This window comes from Alligator mississippiensis, chromosome 2 (genome assembly GCF_030867095.1).
Source record: "Alligator mississippiensis isolate rAllMis1 chromosome 2, rAllMis1, whole genome shotgun sequence".
Taxonomy (NCBI): Eukaryota; Metazoa; Chordata; order Crocodylia; family Alligatoridae; genus Alligator; species Alligator mississippiensis.
Genome location: NC_081825.1, coordinates 266,352,744 through 266,376,410, shown reverse-complemented (window position 1 = coordinate 266,376,410; position 23,667 = coordinate 266,352,744). Strand labels below are relative to the sequence as shown.

The window sequence follows — 23,667 nt, the reverse complement described above, 5'->3', positions numbered from 1 at the left end:
TTTGGAAGATATCTCTCACTGACATCAAAGAAATCCAGCATTGCCTGAAATGTGCATGTGCAGGCTTTGGACACTTGAAGAAACAGGTGTTGAAAGATCTCAACGCCAAATACAAAACCAAGCTGATGATTTATCAAGCAGTCGTGATCCCCACCTTGCTGCATGGAGCTGAGTCATGGACAACTGTCAGAGCACAAGTTGTGCCTGCCACTTTAAGAGGTCTGAACAGGCAACAAGCAGCCTGCAGGTGGGAGCAGACCCAATCAGGCAGCCTCCTGCCTAACATGCGACTGCCTAATTGGGTCTGTTCCCACCTGCCTGCTGCCTCCTTAGACCCCTTAAAGTGGCAGGCACAACCTGTGCTCTGCTACAGCAATGTACAGGAGACCTCTAAAGTTGTTGGAGAGGTACCATCAATGATGCCTATGGAAGATCCTCCAAATCCAGTGGGAAAAGGGATGTAGAAGCGTTGGTGTCCTCCTGCAAGCAAACACCATGAGTATTGAGGTACTGATCATCTGGTATCAACTTCATTGGGCTGACTATGTCATCTGGACGGCTGCCTCCAGACTCCTGAAGCAAGTTTTTTTTTATTGTTCAAGCTCAACCAATGTGTATGCTGAAGAGAAGGGCAGAAAAGGTGCTACAGGGACAACATCCTTAAGGCCAAATTTAAAAAATGCAATATCGATGTCAATTTATGGGAGACTTATCACCCAGGGCTGTCCCAGCCGCCTGCGAAGGGTTCAGGATTGAGAGTATGGTTGGGAGTAGAAAGGTAAGAAAGATTTATTGACTTAACAAAAACACAACTACGCGTAGTAACAAAACAGACAATGACAGACGAAAGCAATTCACGTCAGCAACTTATCAGCAGTCCCCTCTGATGCCTGATACACAGCAGGCTTCTCTTTCCACAAAGTTCAGTGAAGTCGGGCGTCCCTGAACAACACTGTCCAAAGAGGTACCGGAAAGGACCCTGGAAGGCAGTTCTTGGGCTCCTTGAGGTCCACGGGCCCACTGATCCAGGCAACAGCTAACTAATCATTTTCACAGAGCTGTATCTTCCTTCTGAATGGTTTCCAGATATTCTAGCCAATTTAAAGCTTCTGAATGGTTCTGATAATGTACAACCACTCAGATTCCCTTTACTTCAACTGTCCTTAGACTGACCAATTAGCAGTACAAGCCTTGCATTCCTTTGATAAGGTAATTTTAACTATGCCACAGGGCCTTACTACTTCTAGGCTTTGCTAAATTTACTAGGCCTTACTTTATACAAGGCCTCACTACATCTTAGACTTTAATTAGGCTTTTAGCAACAACATATAGCTTAATATCTAAACAAATATAGAAAAACACTTGGTCTAATCTTCATAGGGCTTTCAGCAAGCACCTTTATTACACAAACGTAATTTCAGCTGTCACACAGGGCACCCCAAATGGAGGAAGAGTCTGCTGCAAGGACCTCAGGACTTCGAAACCTCATGACAACAACAAGAGATGGAAAAGCAGGAGCAGCTGAAACAGTGTGTCGCAGAACAAATAAAAAATCCAGCGCCACCTACTCCATATAGAAACACATCCATGCTGCAGTAGCGTCTGTCTATCCTGGAAAGGCCTCATCAGCCGTCTTCAGACACGGATAAGACAATCATGGAAAACTATCATCCTTGACTGCAAGGGATTGCCGAAGACTGGCACACCCCAGTCAAAATCCCCAGCCTTGGCTGTTGCTGACACCCAATGTTTCTGAGGAAGATTTAAACATACCCTGATACATGTAATAAAGGAGAGCAGGAGCAACCAGCAAAGCCCAGAAGCATTGGAAATACCCATAGTAGAAAAGAGGCATAGGTATGCCTAAATCATCCCTGACCAGTGACTCTGTCCAGCCTCTTCTTGAACACCATCAGTGATGCAGAATCCACAACTTCCCTAGGTAATCTATTCCAATGCCTCACTATTCTAACAGTGAAGTTTTTTGGATATCCAATCTAAACCTACTTTGGTGCAACTTTCAAGCCATTAATCTGCATCCACATCTGCAGCAAGAGAAAAATGGTGCTTTACCTCTTTTTATGGTAGTCCTTTAAGTACTTGAAGACTGCTAGCATGTCCTCTTTTAAGCACCTTTTCAGCAAACTGAACATGTCCAATTCCTTCAGCCTCTCATATGACTTGCTTTCTAAGCTCTTAATTATCTTTGTTGCCTGCCTCTGGAACCCCTTTAACTTCTCAAACTCTTTTAAAATGTGGAGCCCAAAATTGCACATAGTTCTCTACTCAGCCTAACCAGTACTGAGTAGAGAGGCACTATTGCCTCCTATTTTGCACCTAATGCTTCTGTTGATGCAGACCAAAACTGCATTCGCCTTTTGTGCAGCTGCATCACTCAGCAGAATCATATTGCATTTGTGATCTACCAAGACGTCCTTTTCCATAGTGCTGCTATTCAGGCAAGTGTCACTCATTTTTGTATTTGTTTTTGATTATTCATCCTGAGGTGTAGCACCTTGCATTTGTCCACAATACACTTCATCCTGTTAGTTCTAGCCCAACTTTCAAATCTGTCGAGGTCCTTCTGAATTGCACTTGCATCTTCTGTCTTCACAGTCCTTCCCAGTTTCATGTCATCTGCAAACTTGCTCAAGAAGCTTTCTATGCCAGCATCCAAATCATTTGACAGATACATTCCCAGGACAGACCCCTGTGGGATTCCACTTGAATCCTGCCATTCTGACATGGGCCTGTTAATAATTACCCTTTGCTTGCAGCTATTGAGGCAGTTATCTATCCCCCCTTATAGTAGTTTTATCCAGCCCACATTTCTCCAGTATGTTTGAAAAGGTTGTGCAGAACTCTGTGAAAAGTCTTGCTGAAGTCCAGATAAACTATATCCACAGCATTCCCTTCATCTACCCAAGTAGTTACTTAGACAAAAGGAGGAGATCAGGTTTGTTTGACACAATTTGTTTTACATAAATCCATGCTGGCTACTTGTGATGAACCTTTCCTCTTCCAGATGTTTGTAAATAGCCTTCCTTATGATATGCTTCCAGGTATTGAGGTGAGGCTAACCAGTCTGTAGTTCCCCAGTCCTCCTTTTTCCCTTTTTTAAAAGAAGGGCACTATGTTGGCCCTTTAGCAGTCCTCTGGTACCTGGCCCATCTCCCATGACTTCATGAAGATTGTTGTCAAGTTCCTGCTCTGTTTGTTATAGTGACTGAGAAAGGGAAAGTCCAGGTGGCTATAACCCTTGAAGACGGCACATCCTACTTAACAGACTTTGATTTAGCAGCTTGGAAAATTCATCTCTAAGAATACAATTTAAGGACCTCAGGACAAAAAGTCTGCATGCCAGAAATGGAACTCTAAAAACTTTATTCATCCTTTCAGAGTACAAAACAGCTAACTGCAATGATAATATCCTAAATGAAGCCTTACAAACTGAGGTACTATTTTTGTACCCTTGAGGGTTCCCATAACATTTTTCATAAGAACAAATGTTTGACTGCATGTGCTTGACAGTCATCTGGACATTGTACTGGCTAGCTACTTCCCTTTGTGCTAGAAAGGGCTTTATTTCAGGTTTACAGTACATGTTTTACTCTGCTTAGGGCACTCCAGGATCCTACCAAATGAAAGCATTACAGGCTTTTATTTGCTGAAGAATATCCTCTGCATAGGTGTGGAACCTTTTTATTTTTCCTGTTGCCATTCCAGTAAACACTACTACAGTGTAGAGTGCAAGGTTATAGGTTATGATGAAAGTATGTTTTTAGATTATTTTGACCCATTTTTAAGATTTGACTTCAACTGCGCTAGAATTTTGCTGTCAGTCTCTGTTTAGAAAATACCTACTACTTGGTTACTGGGACCTTGTTTCCAATTTATAATGTAGCCACTGGATGGCCAGCCATCAAGGTAGACGCAGTGGTATAAATGTCTAGGGCCCCCTTCTACAGGTGCAGGTAAAGCTGTGATGGACTGTAATGTGCAAATCCACACATTCGCACTTCCTGCCATGACGCATGTACATGATGAGCGGTGTGATTGTGAAATTGCTCATTAGATCCCATCATGCCTTATTGCTGGTGCAGGGGGGGAGCCCAATCCTGGGCTCCCCCCCTGCACCAGCATGAAGCAAGCTCGCACAGCTGGGAGCCCCCTTAGTTGAGGGGCTCATAACCACAGGAGTGCCCCATGCACTCCCAAGGCTGAGGAATCACAGCTAAATTACTAAATGAGTCAGTTTTAGTATGTCTTGATATTTTGCATGTTTCTCTGGGTGTTTACACTTGTATTGTGTTTTAGGTTACACTGTTGCAAGAATTAAACTTGGCGATTACCACTTCTATGGCTTTGGTACAGATGTTGATTATGAAACTGCATTCATTCACTACCGACTGGCATCAGAGCAACAACATAGTGCCCAAGCCATGTTTAACCTGGGGTACATGCATGAAAAAGGACTGGGTATTAAACAGGTGGGTCAGTGTGATGAGAATAGTCGTAGTCATAGTTTAGTATTAATAAGAATTTTATAATAATCTAAGAGACATTAAACAAGATTTGCCTGTGGTAGACACTACAGGCATATTTAGTAGGAGCCTACTAAGGTGCCTCAGAGCTAATAGATAACAGTAGAAGAAAAGGACGTATCTCTATTTTTTGACATTTGTGTCAAGGATTTGCTGTATATAAGGTACTACCATAACCAGTTCTCTGGGTAATTGTCTGAGCATGTAATAAAACTTGCCTGTCAAATTGAACAGTCTCAAAACTCTACCATATGTTCTTCAGAAAGTGTTTTAATGAAATAGGATCGTTGGATTTTATCTGTCAAATAGACGAAACGTCTTAGCTCATAGCATAAAACTGCTTACAGTATAGAGAAGCCTTTGTTTCTCATCTGTTAGTTTAAATATTCCAACTTCTTTCTCTGTTTGGAAATAGATTTCAGTGTATCTTCTATATATTGCAGGATATTCACCTTGCAAAACGCTTCTATGACATGGCAGCTGAAGCAAGCCCAGATGCACAAGTTCCTGTCTTCCTAGCACTCTGCAAGCTTGGGGTTATTTATTCCTTGCAGTATATACGAGAAATTAATGTAAGTAACACAGAGGCCTAAAGTTGATGACAAATAATTCTTCTAAAGTGAAAGTAACATTAACTTCCCATCTCATTCTTCCAAACCAGTTTTCTTTTCTGTACCTGGTTTTGGGGTGGTCCTAAGTCTCTATCTTTCCTGCCTCTGAAGTTGGAAGAAACTGTAAAATACATTGCCCCTAATCATTATTGATCCCCAAGCAGTCTCTAGGGCTAGGAACAGAAGTTACACATAAACTGGTTTAAGTAATCAGAAACCAGTTTTTAAACCTGTTACGGAACAGAAGTTCAGTGCACATAAACCAGTTTTGAAGTGGTTGAAACTAGTTTAAGATGAACTTAATTGAATGTAGACTGAACTGACTTAGATAAACCAGTTTATGGAACTTCCGTCCCAGACTCCTTCCTAGTTCAAGTCAAATCACAGCCCCCCAGCATCCCAGGGTGCTTTGTAGCCCTGGGTTGCTTTAGGCAGGGCTGTGCTGTGCTGTCTGCTCAAGCAGAGCAGGGTTGGCCCTGCCCATCTGCTGTCTAGCTGGAGCAGTGAGGGCAGGGTGACGAGGGAGCTGGGGTGGGAAACCTGGCTGGGGACACAGCCTGGTCTGCCTGGTGGGGGTGGCAAAGCCCCTGCCAGACATTTCCCCGTTGAAGTGGGGTGGGGTGTGGGAGGACAGCAGGCATAGGCAGAGTGGAGGGAGGGGATTAAACCCCCCCCCACCTCCTCTCCCACCAACATGGGACCCCAGCTGGTACCATGGGACCCCCACGGTGGGGTCCTGTGCCAGTGGGAGAGGGGAGGCAGGGGGGCTTTAATCTTCCTCCTGCCCCTCTGCCTGAGCCTGAGGCGCTGACCGGGCCTCTAGGCTCGGGGACAAACGTCACAAAGGTTACTTCCCCCTTCCCAGTCTAGGCACACCCCAGCTGGAATCCCTGCAGGCCAGGGTTGGGGTTTAAACCCCTCCCCAGTCATACTCAGTGGCCTGCCAGGGCCTAGTCACGCTGCCCCTCCTCCCCAGTTCAGCTTCCCTCCAGCCTGCGGAAGGGAAGGGGGTGCTTGCTCTAGCACCCCCCCAGCATCTACCCTGAGCCACTGCAGGCATGTGGCCACATTTCTAGATTCAAAAGTGAATATCTATTCACTTGCTTCTCGGTTCAGTCTGCACGGGTTAGACTAACCTGCAAAGATTGAATCAATTCAAGCTTGGGCTTTTTGAATGTCTGTACTTAGCCTAGAAACTGTCTGAATACTCCTTTCAGGAAAAAAATCCCTACCCAAGACTAGATGTTTTTGTATGTGAGCAAGTATCACCAGAGTTAAGTATTTCCAATTTATATTTGACTATTTAATACTTTAACATCCACCCCAAGTCCAGTCTGATATCAGAGCTGTAATAGGAGCTAAGAGTACAGGTACTTGGTTGCTCTTGGCAGAGATTCAACATAGTGATAGGCCTTTAAACAAATGTCTGTCCTAGCTGCTTACTTATCCAGTATCTCCATAGCTTGACTGTTATAAAAATTAATAGCATCCTCAACAGTATAAGAGGTACTTAAAATAGGCAAAGTGAGGAGAAAAGATTATGTCTGCTTTAGATATTGGGATCTGGAACATTCATAGAACCTAGATCCACAAAAAGCATTTACATGGCATTTGGTGTCTGTGTCCAAGACTATCATCCATAAACCTCCTGATTAAACAGTTAAGCACCTGAGGGCATTTTTACACATGTAAGTGCTGCAGTGCCAGGTGCTTTGAAAAATGCCTGGCACTGCAGTGCTTACAATTGTATAAATAGCAAAATGTGCATCAGCGCTGAGACAATGGCAGTGGTGCACTTTTGAACTAAATCACATAGAAGGTGCTTTAGTTCAAAAGCACACTGCTACCAGTTTCTGTGCACTGATGCGTATTTTGCCGCTTGTACAACTGGACTCAGTGCAGTGCAGTTCACATGAGGAGCAGACTCTATTAATCAAGTCTGCTCCAAAGCGGCAGATCACCAGCGTGTCGCGGGACAAAAAAGTATGTGTATAAATTAGACTTTGCAGGCTTTCACCAGTAAAGTTTCCTAGGCACCTTAAGTTCCACAGCGCCTGCACCCAGAGGCTCAGCCCCATTGGCAGAGTTCAGCAGCATTGTGCCCATCCCATACCTTAGTCCAGGGATGGGCAGTTATTTCGGGTGGAGGGCCACTTACTGAGTTTTGGCAAGCCATCGCGGGCCACATGACAGGCAGCCAGGGGCAGATAAATATTAATTTTCTAAATTTTTTAGGGGCCCCGCAGGCCAGATAGAGTGGCCTGGCGGGCTGCATATTGCCCACCCCTGCCTTAGTCTGTTGTGGAATTCACAAATAGGCACCCCTTCAACCCAGATAACTAACACAGTTACAGAGCTAATTTAACTGTCATCATGGCTGCTTTCATTCAAAAACAGCCTTAGGGTTTGCCCATTGGTACCCACTTAAACGAGAGCTTAATGATTAGAGCAGCTACTGAGGAAGTGAGAGACTTGGGTTTTAACTCCTCAGCTTGTAAGAGTTCAGACCCACATTTTTTTTTTAAGATATTGCCAGGCTAGAGGCAAGACTGGATTGGGGCATTTTCTGTGCTTCCTGTTGTTGAAGTTGAGCCCATGTGTAGAAAATAACACCAGATTTCTGGAAACAGAAAAAAAAAGTAAAATGCTTCCAATTACTTGCTTTAGCAGAGTGGTGAAGGCAGTCACCTGAATGGGATCAGGAATTGGAATCCAGGACACTAGCTTGCATCCCTAAGAACTTGCCTCTGGGCTACAGTGCAAGATGAGCAGAATTTAAGCACATCCCTCTCTTCCCAGCATTTTCTGTTGGCTAATTTAGGTGGCCCCTTCTGTACCCAAAAATGCATACTAGCTGCTGTGAATCCCACTCCAAGGCACCAGAATCTATCCTTGCATTGTACAGGGAACTTAGAAAGCAAACCAGAGTTTGTAAATTCTACTTTGAAAACTGGGTACTTCAGAGTTAGGCATAGACATAATCAGCATGATCCCAGGTAAGTGATATCTCCTTTGCGGATCTGAGCTAAAATGACTTGAGCAAAGTCAAATGGGAAGGCTAGAGCAGAGTAGGAAATGAGTGAACATTTCCCAAGAGCATGCTCAGTGCCTTAACCATAACATTTACCCTTCTTCCCTAATTTTCCACTTCTATTTTTATTTCTGTACTTATGTCCTGGGACACTAGGCAGCTTGCAAGCAATAAAATATAAATTTTCAGTCTTTTATCAGGAAGTAAGTGAAACCTGTGAACTGCTGCAAAGGTATACCTATGTAGGCAGTTTGTTCTGTAGAGCTTGTAGCTATTTGAATTAGGCTGGATTTTAGTTCTTCTAGAACTGCAAAAGCTTGTTCTTATGCTTAAAAAATTGCTTAAAAAACAAAACAAAAAAACAAGTTTTCCCCAAATTTAGAGGTGTATTACAGTTTCAGTCATTTCTCATACTTTAAGTCGAAAGAACATAATGGTTTGGGGGTTTTGTTTTTAGATCAGAGAGATATTTTCACATGTTGACATGGATCAGCTGCTGGGACCAGAATGGGACCTTTATCTTATGACTATCATCGCTTTGCTTCTGGGAACAGTTATAGCTTACAGACAGAGGCAACATCAAGCAATCCCAAGACCAGCAGGGCTGCGACAAGCTGTGCCTCAACAAGAACCTCCACCAGAACACCAGCCCCCACAATAGCAACAGGAGCCTCAATGAAAAGAACTGGATTCTCCAGCAAACTGTTTTCATTGTGATTTAGACATCAGCTCAATGGTCCCTTCCCCCAGAGTGGCGTGAAGAAGCATAAAAATCTGAAAGCTGCTTAGGATGATGCCTTTTTTCAGGGATAAGAGACGTTTTTTTTCCAAGACTGATTTGAATGTTGTTTCAGTGCCAATGGAATAACACAATGGCTTTTTTGTGAAACACAATTGTGCAACTACAAAAGTGATGCCTGCTGTATCCAGTTTCTCTTTATTTAAAGTCCTTTTTCAATATCTTCTAAAGTATGCTGAAGACCTGGTCTGGGAGGACTGTGCATGTTTTCCAATAGGAGCTGGCCTGTGTAGAAAGAAAACTATTAACCCAAACTTAAGTTTGAAACAGGCGAACTCTCTTGCCCTTTTAAGTAAAAAAAAAAAAAAAAAAAAAAAAAAAAAAAGAGAGAGAGAAAAAAGTAGCTCTAGAGCTACAATGATAATTTATTTTCCTGATCTGCATCCCAAGTATTTTACAGCCTGTGTTTTCATCATTTCTTAGTAGTAGTTTTCACACTTCATAATCTCTTAATCAATTTTGGATGGTTTAACCTGGATTCTGCATTCAGAAGAAACAGATAAAAGCAGAAAACAGATCAACAAATGTTGGGTGAACTTACCTCTGACTTTCCTTAGAGCCTACATTTTTCCTAATGGTCAGTATATAGCACAGAGGGTGGATAGGGTAGATTGCAGATGTAAAATAAAAGTGTGACTTAACATTCTATGCAAGATCCAAAATTCAGACTTTTTTTTTAGAAAGTTTGCATATTTTCTTAGAACCTGTGGGTGATGTGACATTTCTGGACATGAGCAAAGGACACCTTTTTTAATTTTGCCAATAGTCAGCAGAGGGGCTAACTTATAGAATGCAGAAAGAAACAGTATTAGAGAGGACACCGAAGGAGGGACAAAGCCATAAGTCTTCTCACTGAGTTATGTAGCTAGATTATAATTTATCCAGTTTTTCTTTAAGTAAAGGGTGGGGCTGTTGCTTTTATCTTGTTTCCCAGTGTCAGTGTTCCCAAAAGCAAACAAAAGAAATGACCTATATCCTACAAGTCATGAATTAAGTCTACATATGTCACTACACATTGGACGGGCAGATTCTTTGGTGTATCTGTCTACTTGTACAGCTGGGCAAGGAATCAAACCAGCTCATACTACTGGAGCTGGATTTATGCCAGTGCTGCAGCTGCTTAATCAGGGTAGTGTACAAGAATCACAGTGCTCTGGCAGCCCTGCCCTAACCTGCAGTGATGTCACCAGATGTCCAGAATGACATTATAGTTATGCTACCATAAGCACTCTCTCTCAATGAGACAATCCAGGGGGGTGGGAATGGGAGGTGTCATGGTTTATTTCTCCTTGATGTTACAAGAGCAGTGAGTGCAAAGGGACCATGTGGGGAGAGTGAATCCAATCTCTGGACTCTTGTTTTTACTTTACAAGATAATTCTTGATGGAAATTAAATACACAGAGTAAATGCAGGAGTATAGTTTTTGTCTCAATGGCAAATCAATGTATTTTCTATTGTACCACTACACCCTGAATATACACAATGTTTGCAACAGAATGAAATCTGAAGTGGAAGTCTGACACTTCCTGTAGATCACACATTATTTGGGTGTTAACAGCATCCTTTATACAAAGGTGTAGGTTGTTGTTCATCAGCCTCCTGGATACGAAAAAAATCATGGACTAAATATAGACATTGGATTTATGACACATTATAACCTGCATGACATATGACTACCCAGATATCTCTCCACTTTCAACCCCCTTCTTCCCCACCCCTGCCCCCCGCTCCAGCCTCTCTCTCACCCATTGACTTCTCAGTCTATATTTTCACTGACTACCTGTCTTGTATGCATACCAGCACCAGCTGGTATGCATACCAGCACAGCCTCTGGCTTCTTTACTTTTCATTCCATCCAGGAAGAGCACACACCAGCTGCTGAAACTTCCATAGCCTGACAAAGGGTTTTTTAACCGGAAAGCTTGCTTAATAACTGTTTTCCAACTATTTAAGTTGGTCTAATAAAAGATATCGGATTCACCCAAAGAACCTTGTCTCCTTTATACAAGTGATTTTTCAGTGGATTGGCACCAGCCTGTAACAAACAGCTTCAAAACTGTGAGATTCTGTATATTTTTGTACTTAATGTATTATATTGAGATGATTTGAGGAAGGTCTTATTGCAGTTTGGGAGAAGGGCTAAAAAAAAATCCCTTTTCAGAAGCTGAAATTGTATGGCTGGCTGTAGTATTATTGAGTGCAACAAAAACTTTTAAATTCTTCTGAGAGCTTATCTACAAAATGCAGTTACTGAATACATGGAATCAGAATCTTTATATCTGGTTCTGAAAGAATTTACATTATTTAGAGGAGGGAAATCTTGTTTCAACTCTAATATGAGAGGAAACTATTAAACTTATGTATTGTGCACGGCTAAATGTATAGCAATCCTTAACTGCATTATTTTTCTCTTAAAATGTCATTGACATTCTTAAGCTTTTTCCCCTGCTGCATTTTACATCTTTCATTTTTTAGGGTTGTTACAATGATAGTCCAGGAGATATGTAAAGGGCAAGAATTCTTGTGTGTGAAATTTATTTATTGGACCAACTATATGGTTGTTATAGACATAGGGAAGTTTTTGGGGATCATAGTACCCTTCCTTAGGCCTAAGGTAAGGTACTGCGATACCTGAAAGCTTGCTTATGTCTACACCAACCATGTAGTTGGGTCAGTAAAAAGAGATCACCACCAAGAATTCTTGCTTCTTATTTTCTAGATCACTTTAGTTCAGCATAAAGACATAAAAAGCTACCAGGAAAACAGTTCCAATTAACCACTGCTAAATACAGACTTTCCAATTTAACAACTACTAAATTTGTATTAAATGCTTGTATTTTAGGTTTTGGAACAATTCTACCATTTTTGCTATATTTTACTTTAAGTTTGAATTTTTTGCATGTTTGAATAATTTTTGATGGCTAAGCTGTATGTTTTGGGGAATTTATCCCCACCAAATGGTTTAGCAGTGCTCTTTTATAGATGACTTTGCACAGAATGGAAACATTTCACAAGAAACCAGTGAAAGAAAATGAGCAAACATTGCTTGAACTCTTCGTTTTAAAGAACTGCCTTTTCAGAAATATAAAAAAGTAATATGGAAAACTTCTTCCCATTAGTGTAGAACAAAACAATCTGTTCTTTTGGCAATAAATTAATAGTAATAGAGATAATTTAACATAAATAACATCAAATTAACTCAAGAATTAAAGAAATAAAGTACATTTTTCTAGATCAGTTGCCAGAATGTTTCAGGTTTTTTTCTGATACATCCTTGTTCTCTTCCAGAATTTGCAGTGTAGTTTTTCCCTCTTAAATAACATCAGTACTGGCAATAGTGAGTACTTGCATGTTGTGCATAATTTACCAACCAACTCTCCCAGTTTCCTTACAGAACTGGGAGTTGCTTTTTAACTTTTCTACTAGGATTTGTTTTTATAGAACATCTTTAGTGGTGCATCTTGTCTATCTGTATGTGCAGCAATGATTTAAAAGTGGGGTTAGACTTGAAACATTATTCAGAATTTTTAGTGATATTGAATTTTTATTCAGATAGTTTTTCTGATTCAGTGAAGTTTTATATTGCTGAAGTTGAGTCTGCACTGGCCTTTTTGAAAGGCTAAAGTGGGAGTTCCAATTTGAAAATTCAAACAGGAAACTTTGGTAATGTCATTCAGAAATAAGTAGCAACCCACAGTTGTACTGACACTATACATGCTGCTCAACTTAGTTTTCCCCAGCTTTCTTGTCCCTCATTCTTTATTCTGGAAATTTTGAGGTTTCTGAATGTGAGCAATTTATACCCCCAGCTGCAGTATTTTAGGGTAAAATTCACATCTTCAAACCTTCCCATTCTCTACTTTGCATTTGGAGAGCAGAATGACTAAACATCTTATGGCTGTCAATGGAAGTTCAAATATGGAAAGATGAGAGAAAAATAAAGCTGAAGGTCTGAGGGGAATTTTTTTGTTTTAGAAATCACTAATCCAATGAATGTATAAACCTTTGTTTTTTGTAATTTAAAAAGATAACACTTTACAGAATCCTGAACTCTCAAGTTGATATTCTGCCTTCTCCCAGTAAGGTTTTTCCCAAAATGTACTTACATCAGTGGTTTCACCCAATAACTAATGGTTTAAAGTGAGGAGTAAAGTAGTAGAAGGAATGAACTTTCATATAAATGCCCTTTATTGAGACTTTAAAAATACAGAAACTGAAAGTGAAAATAGTGTGGCCTTTAAAAAAGTTTTCCCTGAGACATCAGTTGCTCTGTGGATAAACTCACAAAAGTAGACTATATCAAATGCATGTCCTGTTTCATCATGAAAAGTACATGCAAGTGTGTGTTGTAAGAGGATTTAAAAATATGTACCAATACTTTTTCCACAAATCATACAAGTTAGCTTTAACACATGAAGAGGCTGTTACAGGGAAAGAAGCTCATGTTCACCAATTGCTTCTATTTCAGATGAACCATAAATTGAAATTATATTTGTTTTCAAATATATTTGAAATTATTTGTTTTTTAACAATGCACAAACAAGAAAGTTTAATATGATTTTGAGAATTACTACAAAAGCATAAGCAGGCAGGGGCTGTTGGGGGAAGCCCATTTTGATTTTTATCAGCTGCAGTTAAAGAGGGTATTGTAGGAATTTTTGTAAATTTATTTTGTATTTAAGGAAATTCAATATAAAGGCTGGCAAAGTGTAATATAATTGTGTAAACAAATCCTGTTAATAGAAAGATGTACAGATTCATTTTGTACTGTATCTTTAATCTTGTGAAATAAAGACACCACCTCTATGGTTAAAAAATTTTAATTTTCTAATTTTGATTAATAAATATTTGAGGGATAATCTATTGGAGGAGAGATAAATAAAGTGATTCTTCACTTAATCAAATAGCTCATTTTTTTTATTACAGGAAAAATGACTCTGTGGTCAATGGTGAGTCTGCATTCTGCAGTAAGATACTATGATTCTGGTAAGACAAGGATACTTGAAAACTGTATATTCCTATTTCTCTGGGAAGACCTCCAGTGGCTGTGAAACGGTTAACAGTCTAACACTGACCCTGAAGAGCAGACTCTACCCCTTCACTCCTTGAGGCTGGCATGGGGGAAACATGACAGCCATTTTACAACATCCCTATGCTTGCACTCCAACATAGAAAATCAGCTTCCCTGCTTAAGACATGCACCCCAATTTTGGAGGGCTGATGGGGGTGGAGGAGGGGGTGCATGTGGTGTGCAAGTAAATATGATATATGGGCCAATAATTTGTCTCCCAATATAATAGTAAAATATTCTATCCATTTCCTTAATGTGGGGTGGAAAACACCTCTGAGCTATTTGTCATGCAGACCTCTTTATAGGGTTTTCCAGAAATGCAAATTCTTATTGAAATTTTAATTTTCTAATTTTTATTAATAAATGAGGGATAATCTGTTTCAGGAGAGTGAAGAAGAGATGGATAAAGTGAGGCTTTACTTTTTCAAGTAGCTAATTTTTTATTACAGGAAATAAAATGACTGTGGGCAGTGGTGAGTTGCATTCTGCAATGAGAGAAAAGAGCCTCAGAAAGGCATCTGTTCTGTCAGTGAGTGATGGTGGACATTGCAGCTATTCTACTGACTGGTGGTGCATTTTGTCTTGTGGCTAAAGACTAAGACTTGCAGGTCCTGCCATAGTGGTCACAGGTCTACATGGCATTTGGGGCTACTGACAGGCTGTTTCCTTCTGTCATGTTTCTGTTGTAATTCAGGTGACCATTTCTTGTCATGATGTTGGACTCCATGATTGAGAAGAGAGCGCTACTTTGTCCTATCTCCAGCTAAGGCCTCCAAGAGATTTGGGTCAATTCTAAAAGCCTTCATATCCTTCTTGCAGACTTCTTTGAAGCACAGTTTCTGGCACCATACTCTTCTCTCTCCCCACCTGTAATTTGCCCATACAGGATGTCATTTGGGATGTGCCCATTTTCCATCCATGGTTTGTAAGTTGGCTTTGGCGATGACCTCCATGTCGGTGATCCTGTCTTGCCACTTGATGTCAAGGATGCACCGTAAACAGTATAGGTGGAAGCTGTTCAGCTTCTCTTCTTGATATGCATATGTTGACTACATCTCACTGCCATACATAAGGACACTGAGGATGCAGACTTTGTACACAAGCAACTTTGTTTTGATTGTGACCTTTGTGTTGTTCCAGATTCGTTTGGAGAGCTTATTGAAAGTGGTAGCTGCCTTTCCAATGCACACATTTGATTCTTCATCCAACAATAGGTTGTCGCTCACTGTGGATCCAAGGCAGGAACAATTGTTCATTGCTTTGAGAAGTGTGTTGTCAAGGTTGCTAGATGGTGATGGGTGAATGCCCTGTCCTAGGACCATAGTCTTCTTGATACTGGTAGTCAGGGCAAACATCCTACAAGCAAGGGAGAGGTTATTCATGAGTATTTGTAGTTGGCCACCTTTATGGGTGGTGAGTACAGCATCATCAGCAAAAAAGAGCTTCCTTATAAGTATGCGCCTCACTTTTTGTTTTGGCCTTCATACATGATAGATTGTAAAGTTTGCCATCTGATGTTGTGTGAAGGTATATACCTTCCTCCAAGCCATCAAAAGCATAGTGCAGCAGCATAGAAAAGAAGATCCCATAGGGCATCTATACATGTGACACCTCGGCTCTGAGGCATGCTAATTAGCACAAGTTAGAGCAGACTCAATTACTAGTGACATGGAGGCTGCACTCCAGGAGCCTCCATGTCACATGTATTCAGCGTCCCCAAATTTCAAAATTGCAGCAGGGCGCTTTAACTAAAGCTCATCAAACAATTCCTTGAATCCCTTGAATTCGTTAGGTAAAGCACCCCCACTGCCATTTTGAAGCATGGGACACTGAATACACATGATGCTGCAAGCGCTTTAATTAGAGCAGCTCTAAAAGCTGATAACTCTTAATTATTAAGATTCTATATGTGACATTTTAAACGTTTTTAAATTGTCTATGTTTAGAATTTAATTATTGGAGGGTTGTCTTCAGGTTGGAGTCATCTTGGATTCGGGTCAAAACAAATTTTCTTCTTTGGGTCTCTGATATAAGGGAAATGACAGAAAGGGCACTTAAATAGGTTTGCTGGAGTTTGCTTATTGGGATTTGAACAGAAAAGCAGTATAACTTCCATGGGCTCCACAATGAAGTGTACAATGAGCTAACCAGTTACCAAATGGATTTAAGTAGAAGGCAGAATGCTTTTTCTCCAAATCAAACGTTAAATGAAGCATTTAGGATTTAAATGAGAGACAGACACACATGTCATTAGGATCCAATTCTATCCTGCTTCCTGGAAATAGGATCCAGGTAAAGGTTAGGAAAAGATAAATGTATTTCCCTCAAGCTGCCCATTCCCTAAATAGTGGGAGCATTTGAAGGAGGAAGAGTGCTGTGATGTGTTCAGGGGTTTAGGTTGTAGCCATGTTGGTCTAAGGACATAGGCAGACAAGGTTCCTTGGGTGAATTTGATATCTTTTATTAGACCGACCCAAATAGTTGGAGAATATTTATTAAGCAAGCTTTCGGGTTCAAAAACCCTTCGTCAGGCTAAGGAAGTTTCAGCAGTTGGTGTGAAGAGCACACCAACTGCTGAAACTTCCTTAGCCTGACGAAGGGTTTTTGAACCTGAAAGCTTGCTTAATAAATATTCTCCAACTATTTGGGTCGGTCTAATAAAAGATATCAAATTCACCCAAGGAACCTTGTCTGTGATGTGTTCAAGGCGTTAGTACTCAGAAAACAATAATTCCACTTTTTGAGTGCTTCAGTGGAGGCAACAGTAATTGAAGAGGGATCTGAACTTAGGAGTCAGACCACAGTACCTGAGCTGGGGGCTTCCTCCTTAGGATCTTGTTGCCATGCAACTTACTAAATACCAACTGCTTTTATCATATGACTGGGCGGTACACATTGAGGGTTATAAGCTGTACAGAAAGGATAGCGTGGGGAAGAGAGGGGGAGGGGTGGCGCTCTATGTCAATGAGCGATTATACATCGACCCTTATCAAAACAGAATCAGAGGAGGAGAAAGTAGAAGGATTGTGGGTTAGGTTACATGGAGGTCAAGGAGAAAGTGATTTGGTGGTAGGGGTCTGTTATAGACCCCCACACCAAGGGGAAGAAATAGATGCGGGGCTCCTGAGGCAGCTCTCGGAGACCATAAAAACTAAGGAGGCAGTAGTCATGGGGGACCTAAACTACCCAGACATCTGCTGGGAGACGCAGACAGCAAAGTCCCACCGTTCACGCAGGTTCCTATCCTGTATACAGGACCTCCATCTGATGCAGGAGGTACATGGTCCCACTAGGGGGAATGCCTTCCTGGACCTGGTATAGGCAACAGCGGATGACATGGTAGGAGACCTACAGATTGGTAGTCACCTGGGGGACAGTGATCACCAAATAATAGAATTCACCATAAGACGTCGAGTGGGTAAGGTAACTAGTAGGGTGAAAGTGCTAGACTTTAGGAAAGCTGATTTCAATGAACTCAGGTGTTTAGTCAAGAACGCACTGCAGAGTAAAAGTTTTAAAGAGATGGGAGCCCAGGAAGGGTGGCTGTGCCTTAAGGAAATGATCCTTCGGGTACAGAGGGAGACGATCCCGATGTGGGGGGAAAAAAGGGGAAAGGGGCCAAGAGGCTTCCTTGGCTGACCAGAGAAATCCAGAGCAGCCTATGGGCAAAAAGGGGGGCATATAAAAAGTAGAAACGGGGAGAGATTACTGAAGAGGAGTATACCTCCTCTGCTCACGCTTATAGGGAGGCAGTTAGACAGGCCAAAGCTACCATGAAGCTGAGGATGGCATCGCAAGTTAAGGATAACAAAAAATTGTTTTTTAGATATATAGGGAGAAAAAGCAAGGCCCAGGGTCGAATAGGACCCCTACTAGATAGGCATAAGCAATTGGTGACAGACAGGGGGGACAAGGCTGAACTCCTCAATGAATTCTTTGCCTCAGTGTTCCTAAGCGAGGGACACGACAAGTCTCTCACTGGGGTTGTAGAGAGGCAGCAGCAAGGTGCCAAACTACCAAGCGTAGACCCTGAGATGGTGCAGAGGCACTTGGAGGAACTGGATGCGTTCAAGTCGGCAGGCCCGGATGAGCTCCATCCGAGGGTGCTGGAGGCACTGGCTGACGTCACTGCACAGCCACTGGCAGGAATATTTGAACACTTATGGCACACGGGCCAGGTCCCGCAGGACTGGAAAAGGGCCAATGTGGTCCCCATTTTCAAGAAGGGGAGGAAGGAGGACCCAGGCAACTATAGGCCAGTCAGTCTCACCTCCATCCTAGGCAAAGTCTTTGAAAAAATTATCAAGGCTCACATTTGCGAGAGCCTGGCAGGAAAAATTATGCTGAGGGGAAACCAGCATGGGTTCGTAGCAGGTAGATCATGCCTGACTAATCTAGTCTCTTTTTATGACCAGGTTACAAAACACCTGGACGCAGAAGTAGGGGTTGATGTCGTTTACTTAGACTTCAGGAAGACCTTCGATACGGTATCCCACCCCATACTGGTGAGCAAGTTAAGAGGCTGTGACTTGGATGACTACACAGTCCGGTGGGTGGCGAATTGGCTGGAGGGTCGCACCCAGAGAGTCATAGTGGATGGGTCGGTATCGACCTGGAAGGGTGTGGGCAGTGGGGTCCCGCAGGGCTCAGTCCTTGGACCGATACTCTTCAATGTCTTCATCAGCGACTTGGACGAGGGAGTGAAGTGTACTCTGTCCAAGTTTGCGGATGACACAAAATTGTGGGGAGAAGTGGACAAGCCGGAGGGCAGGGAACAACGACAAGCAGACCTGGACAGGTTGGACATATGGGCGGAAAACAACAGAATGCAGTTCAACAAGGAGAAATGCAAAGTGCTGCACCTAGGGAGGAAAAATGTCCAGCATACCTACTGACTAGGAAATAACCTGCCTGGAGGCACGGAAGCGGAAAGGGATCTTGGAGTCCTAGTAGACTCCAAGATGAACATGAGCCGGCAGTGTGACGAAGCCATCAGAAAAGCTAATGGCACTTTATCGTGCATCAGCAGATGCATGACGAACAGAACCAAGGAGGTGATACTTCCCCTCTATCAGGCGCTGGTCAGACCGCAGTTGGAATACTGCGTGCAGTTTTGGGCGCCACACTTCAAGAGAGATGTGAATAACCTGGAGAGGGTCCAGAGAAGGGCCACTTGTATGGTTAAGGGCTTGGAGGCTGAGCCCTATGAGGAGAGACTAGGGCACCTGGACCTTTTCAGCCTCCGCAAGAGAAGGCTGAGAGGTGACCTTGTGGCTGCCTATAAGTTCATCATGGGGGCACAGAAGGGAATTGGTGAGGCTTTACTCACCAAGGCGCCCCCGGGGGTTACAAGAAATAATGGCCACAAGCTAGCAGAGAGCAGATTTAGAGTAGACATTAGGAAGAACTTCTTCACAGTTCGAGTGGCCAAGGTCTGGAATGGGCTCCCAAGGGAGGTGGTGCTCTCCCCTACCCTGGTGGTCTTCAAGAGGAGGTTAGATAGGCATCTAGCTGGGGTCATCTAGACCCAGCACTCTTTCCTGCCTATGCAGGGGTTTGGACTCGATGATCTATTGAGGTCCCTTCCGACCCTAACATCTATGAATCTATGTTCATCATTACAGATGTAAGGCAGGTGCTAAAAATAAGGCAGTTTTCTATAAGTATATGCCCATCAATGCTTTGCAATGAAAAGATTGAAATATTGCTACACACAAATTCTTTTTATGTAAAAGCTTGAGTGTCCCCAGTCCTTCCTCTTGCAATGTTGTTTTCTTATGTTCTAGAGTTGGAACCTCCTACCTTGACGTGTGCTTTTGTTCTTCCAAACTCTATTTCTATGACAGCATCCAACCTTTTCAGAGAATTCAACCTTAGTTTTATCTGGGGAGAGGAAGGCATAGGTACCATCTGCACATTTCATGCATGAGACCATGTAAGTTAGCTGTGCAAGATTTTTTTATATTATGTGGGAATTTCATGATGACCTTTTCAAGTCCTATCCAGAATCCAGCACAATCTTTTTAGTGCCTGAAGTCTTACCACATTAAACTTGTATTTACATATGGTACTGAACTGATTTAATTACAGACCGACTCAAGCATAATAGCATTTCTATTCACTGAAGTATATTTTTCAGACATAAATAGCATTCCTTGGGCAGAGAGGTGTCTCTGAAGTCCTGTCTCCAGCAACGTAAGGTTTTAAATGTTAACTAAAACAAACATCTTTAACTCCACCTAGGGACAGGTGGCAGATCCCAGACCTATGATATCATGTCTTGACTGTATGACACGCCATGTAATAAGTAAACTGCTGAAATCTGCGCTGGTTTTATTTTTTTAAAAGTCTCAGAATATTGTGTACATTAGAGCTAGACTAAATGTTACTTTGGAAAATCGTTTGTTTTGACAAAAAATACATTTGGAGCAGCCAAAACTATTAATAAATTCAGGTCAAACTCAGCAGATCATTCCAGCTAAAAAAGATGAGAAATGTCAAAATGAATTATTGCTGTTTCTGACATTTCCAAGACTAGATCTACAAGCAGACATAGGTACTATTCATAAAGCTGAAGAGGAGACAGTGGAGTTCTTATGTACTTAGGCCTGTGAGCCAGTTTCATATACCCTGACCTGATTCAGAACATGGACTTGAACCAAGGTCTTCTCACTCACAGGAGACTGCTCTAACCACTAGGCTATATGATGACCTATGTTGGAGGGGGAGGAATTTCTCAATTTTATTGGCTGAAGCTGTTTCACTTTGTATAAATTACATTTCTTGTGAGGGATGTAGGATCATTTCCACTCTATCCTGATATTTGCGGTTCTTGCTTAAGTAGGTGGGTTACCCAGATTCCATTTCTAATGAATGTTACAATTTTAACAAGGGAAATAGCTTTGAATAAAGAGAGCACCTACCTTGGAGTACTCAGTATGTGGTTAGTAACTCTCCTGAGAGGTGGGAAGCCAGAGTTCAAGTTCCTGCTCTGGATCTGGCAGAAGCATGGTTTGAACCTAGATCTCCCATCTCCCAGGTGAGTACAGTAACCCCTGGGTGTTGAGGGCACCAGCCTCCTCAGCCTTTATTAAAACAAATTGTTTCAGGATGACCTGAAACTTATGAGGCAAGGATTTTTGTGGATCAGTTATATACCTGGGATGGGTAGAGACAAACTTTTGGGTATGAATTACTCTTCAGCTTAACCACTGCCCCCCAAAACATCAGTCATTCACACAACTTGAATTTGAATTAGCAGATAATTTTGGAGACAGATATGGGGGTAATAGCAAGGTCTGTAGTCACTTTTCTTTTTTGTCACTTAATGTCTTCAGCTATGAAAATGGGATTCCAGGATCCAAAGCATGTTTGTGTACTAGACCAGCAGAGGTCACCAGATACTTACTAGAAATTTTAAGGATGCTAGGTAAAGTCTGAAAGTTCAGGACTTTATTGATCATTCTATCCAACTGTCTTTCAGTTCATATACAACCTAGGTAAAAAAAATTTTGGTGCACAGTGCTTTGGAAATAGGTGCTTTAGAAATACTTGATAGATCAAGGAATAATATAATATCTGAGTACTGGGACTTTACAGGTCTGAGGTCAAATATTTTAAAAAACTAAAATTTCCTTGCAAAAGACTTACACTTGTCTTCTCCCCAAAAATTCAATGTCTTGGACTATCTAGTATCCTGTGTCCTGTTAGAGATTTACTTTTCTTCCCATTTGTCAATGAAACAATGTATCTTTTAGTGACAGTATGCTAGCATGCTGGTACCAAAGTAGTGCAATAATGGTTGTGAGAGAGGAAGTTTGAAAAAAACCCCAACCTATTTCCAAGTGTGGCTTGTGAGCACCTCTATCCCTGAGACCTACCTAGAAATGGTCTCTTTCACCTGCTCCAGAAAACACGTTTTACTTCTCTTCATCCCTTGGGGACCCATGTCTCAAGAATCTTGCTTCAGTTGGCCTCTGACACCACTTCATCTTCAGCAGATGGATTTTGCCACATAAGGGAAGCATAGCTTCTCCCACCACTGGTGGCTCAGACAAAAGACTTCCCTAAGCTATTCAAAATGCATGGATCTGCAAAATCAAGCTTGAATACTTTCAAGACCTGACTATTTTTGAAGATGTCATGCACTTCCTGCATATGTTTGTGCTATGAGAAACTTGAAAGAGAGCGGGAGGAAAATTTTTCCTCTTTTTCAAATGAATTAATGTACTAACACCGCATGGGTGCGTGCACGTGTTTGTACGCACACATGCCTTTCACACAGAAGCAGAGAGAGATTTTATTTTTAAAATGATGGTATATTCAGCAACACTGGCAGGTTTCCCTAGCGCAGGTGCAGTGCCTGAAATTCCTTTTAACTTGTCTTTGAAAATGTAGCTATTAAATGGATAGCGTCCCTTTAACCAAAGTCAATTCCAAACAAAATAACTGTTAAAGCTTTAATTTCATGTCTTAAAATGAGCTTTGTTTACTTCTCCAGGCTCCATTACTCCCTCTCCCTGTTAGAATTGCTTAAGAAAACACTCTTCGCTCTTTCTCAATTTTCTTTCCCTAGCCCTTTCTTGGCATATACAGTAAGACAGTAGTCTACGTTCTTTCAGCTTCGCCTTCACTCTGAACATCTGCTTCAACAACCCTTTAAGATGTTTCTACCAAGCTGTTCAGTATTCCAAGTAGACCCTATCTGCATCCTGCATCCCAGACAAAATGCATTTCTGATGCTACTCTTCCTAGTCCACTGAATCCAGTAAGTGGACTTTTTTTGTGTTTTTTTTTTTACTTGTTTTTGTTTTTCTATTTTGTGGTTTTCCCTCTCCTAGGGACCGATTTAGTTTTCCCATAGTTGTTCATTGCAGGTTTTCTTGCATTCTCTCCTTGTGTATTTGGTACAGGCCATTGTCAGAGAAAGGGTCCTGGGCTAGATGGATCACTGGTCTGATCAGCACCCCAACTGTAACGTTAGGAATATAACAAAACGTGCTTAGATTGAACACAGCTTCTCACCAAAGCAGATCAAAACACTATGCATAAGATGGATTCAACTGGAATGGAGATTTTTAAAAACTGCTCATTAGATGGATTTTAAGACCTTTGACAGTTACATTAGATAAGAATAGAAGCCCTCATACTACGGATGTGCTCATTTCACATAATTGCCCAATCCTGCTTTTAAGCCAGCTATACTCTTGGCCTAGCTCTACTAGTAATGAAATCAGTGGATTAATTATACATTTTGGCTTTTAAACAGTTTTCTTTTACAATGCTGGGTTCTGATTTTAAAGGGATATTGTAATATTTTCCTAACTGCGTTGGGAACTTCATTTTTATATTAAAAAAAAAAAGAAAAAATATATTCATGATGTTAATAAAACACTTTATATTACTGGAAATTAATATATTAAAATATCTCCCTCACGTTTTACTGATTTTTTTTTTTCCTATGGCTAGAAGGGGTCATTATGATGATCTACATTGACCTGCATCATAGTTTCATAGTGGTAGGGTCAGAAGGGACCTGAGCAGATCAAGTCCGACCCCCTGCCATGGCAGGAAAAAGTACTGGGGTCAAACGACCCCAGCAAGGTGTTCA

General features: G+C 41.6%; 1 protein-coding gene across 1 annotated transcript in view; it reads left to right on the top strand.

Annotated features, from left to right (window-relative positions):
• SEL1L (SEL1L adaptor subunit of SYVN1 ubiquitin ligase) overlaps positions 1-13,809 on the top strand; it is a 62,395-nt gene extending 48,586 nt beyond the window's left edge. Inside the window, exons 19-21 of the mRNA XM_006260869.4 lie at positions 4,318-4,490; positions 4,988-5,116; positions 8,644-13,809. Coding sequence (XP_006260931.1) covers positions 4,318-4,490; positions 4,988-5,116; positions 8,644-8,847 — 506 coding nt within the window. The 3' untranslated portion in view covers positions 8,848-13,809. The remainder of the gene's footprint in view (positions 1-4,317; positions 4,491-4,987; positions 5,117-8,643) is intronic.
• Positions 13,810-23,667: the final 9,858 nt, after the last annotated feature.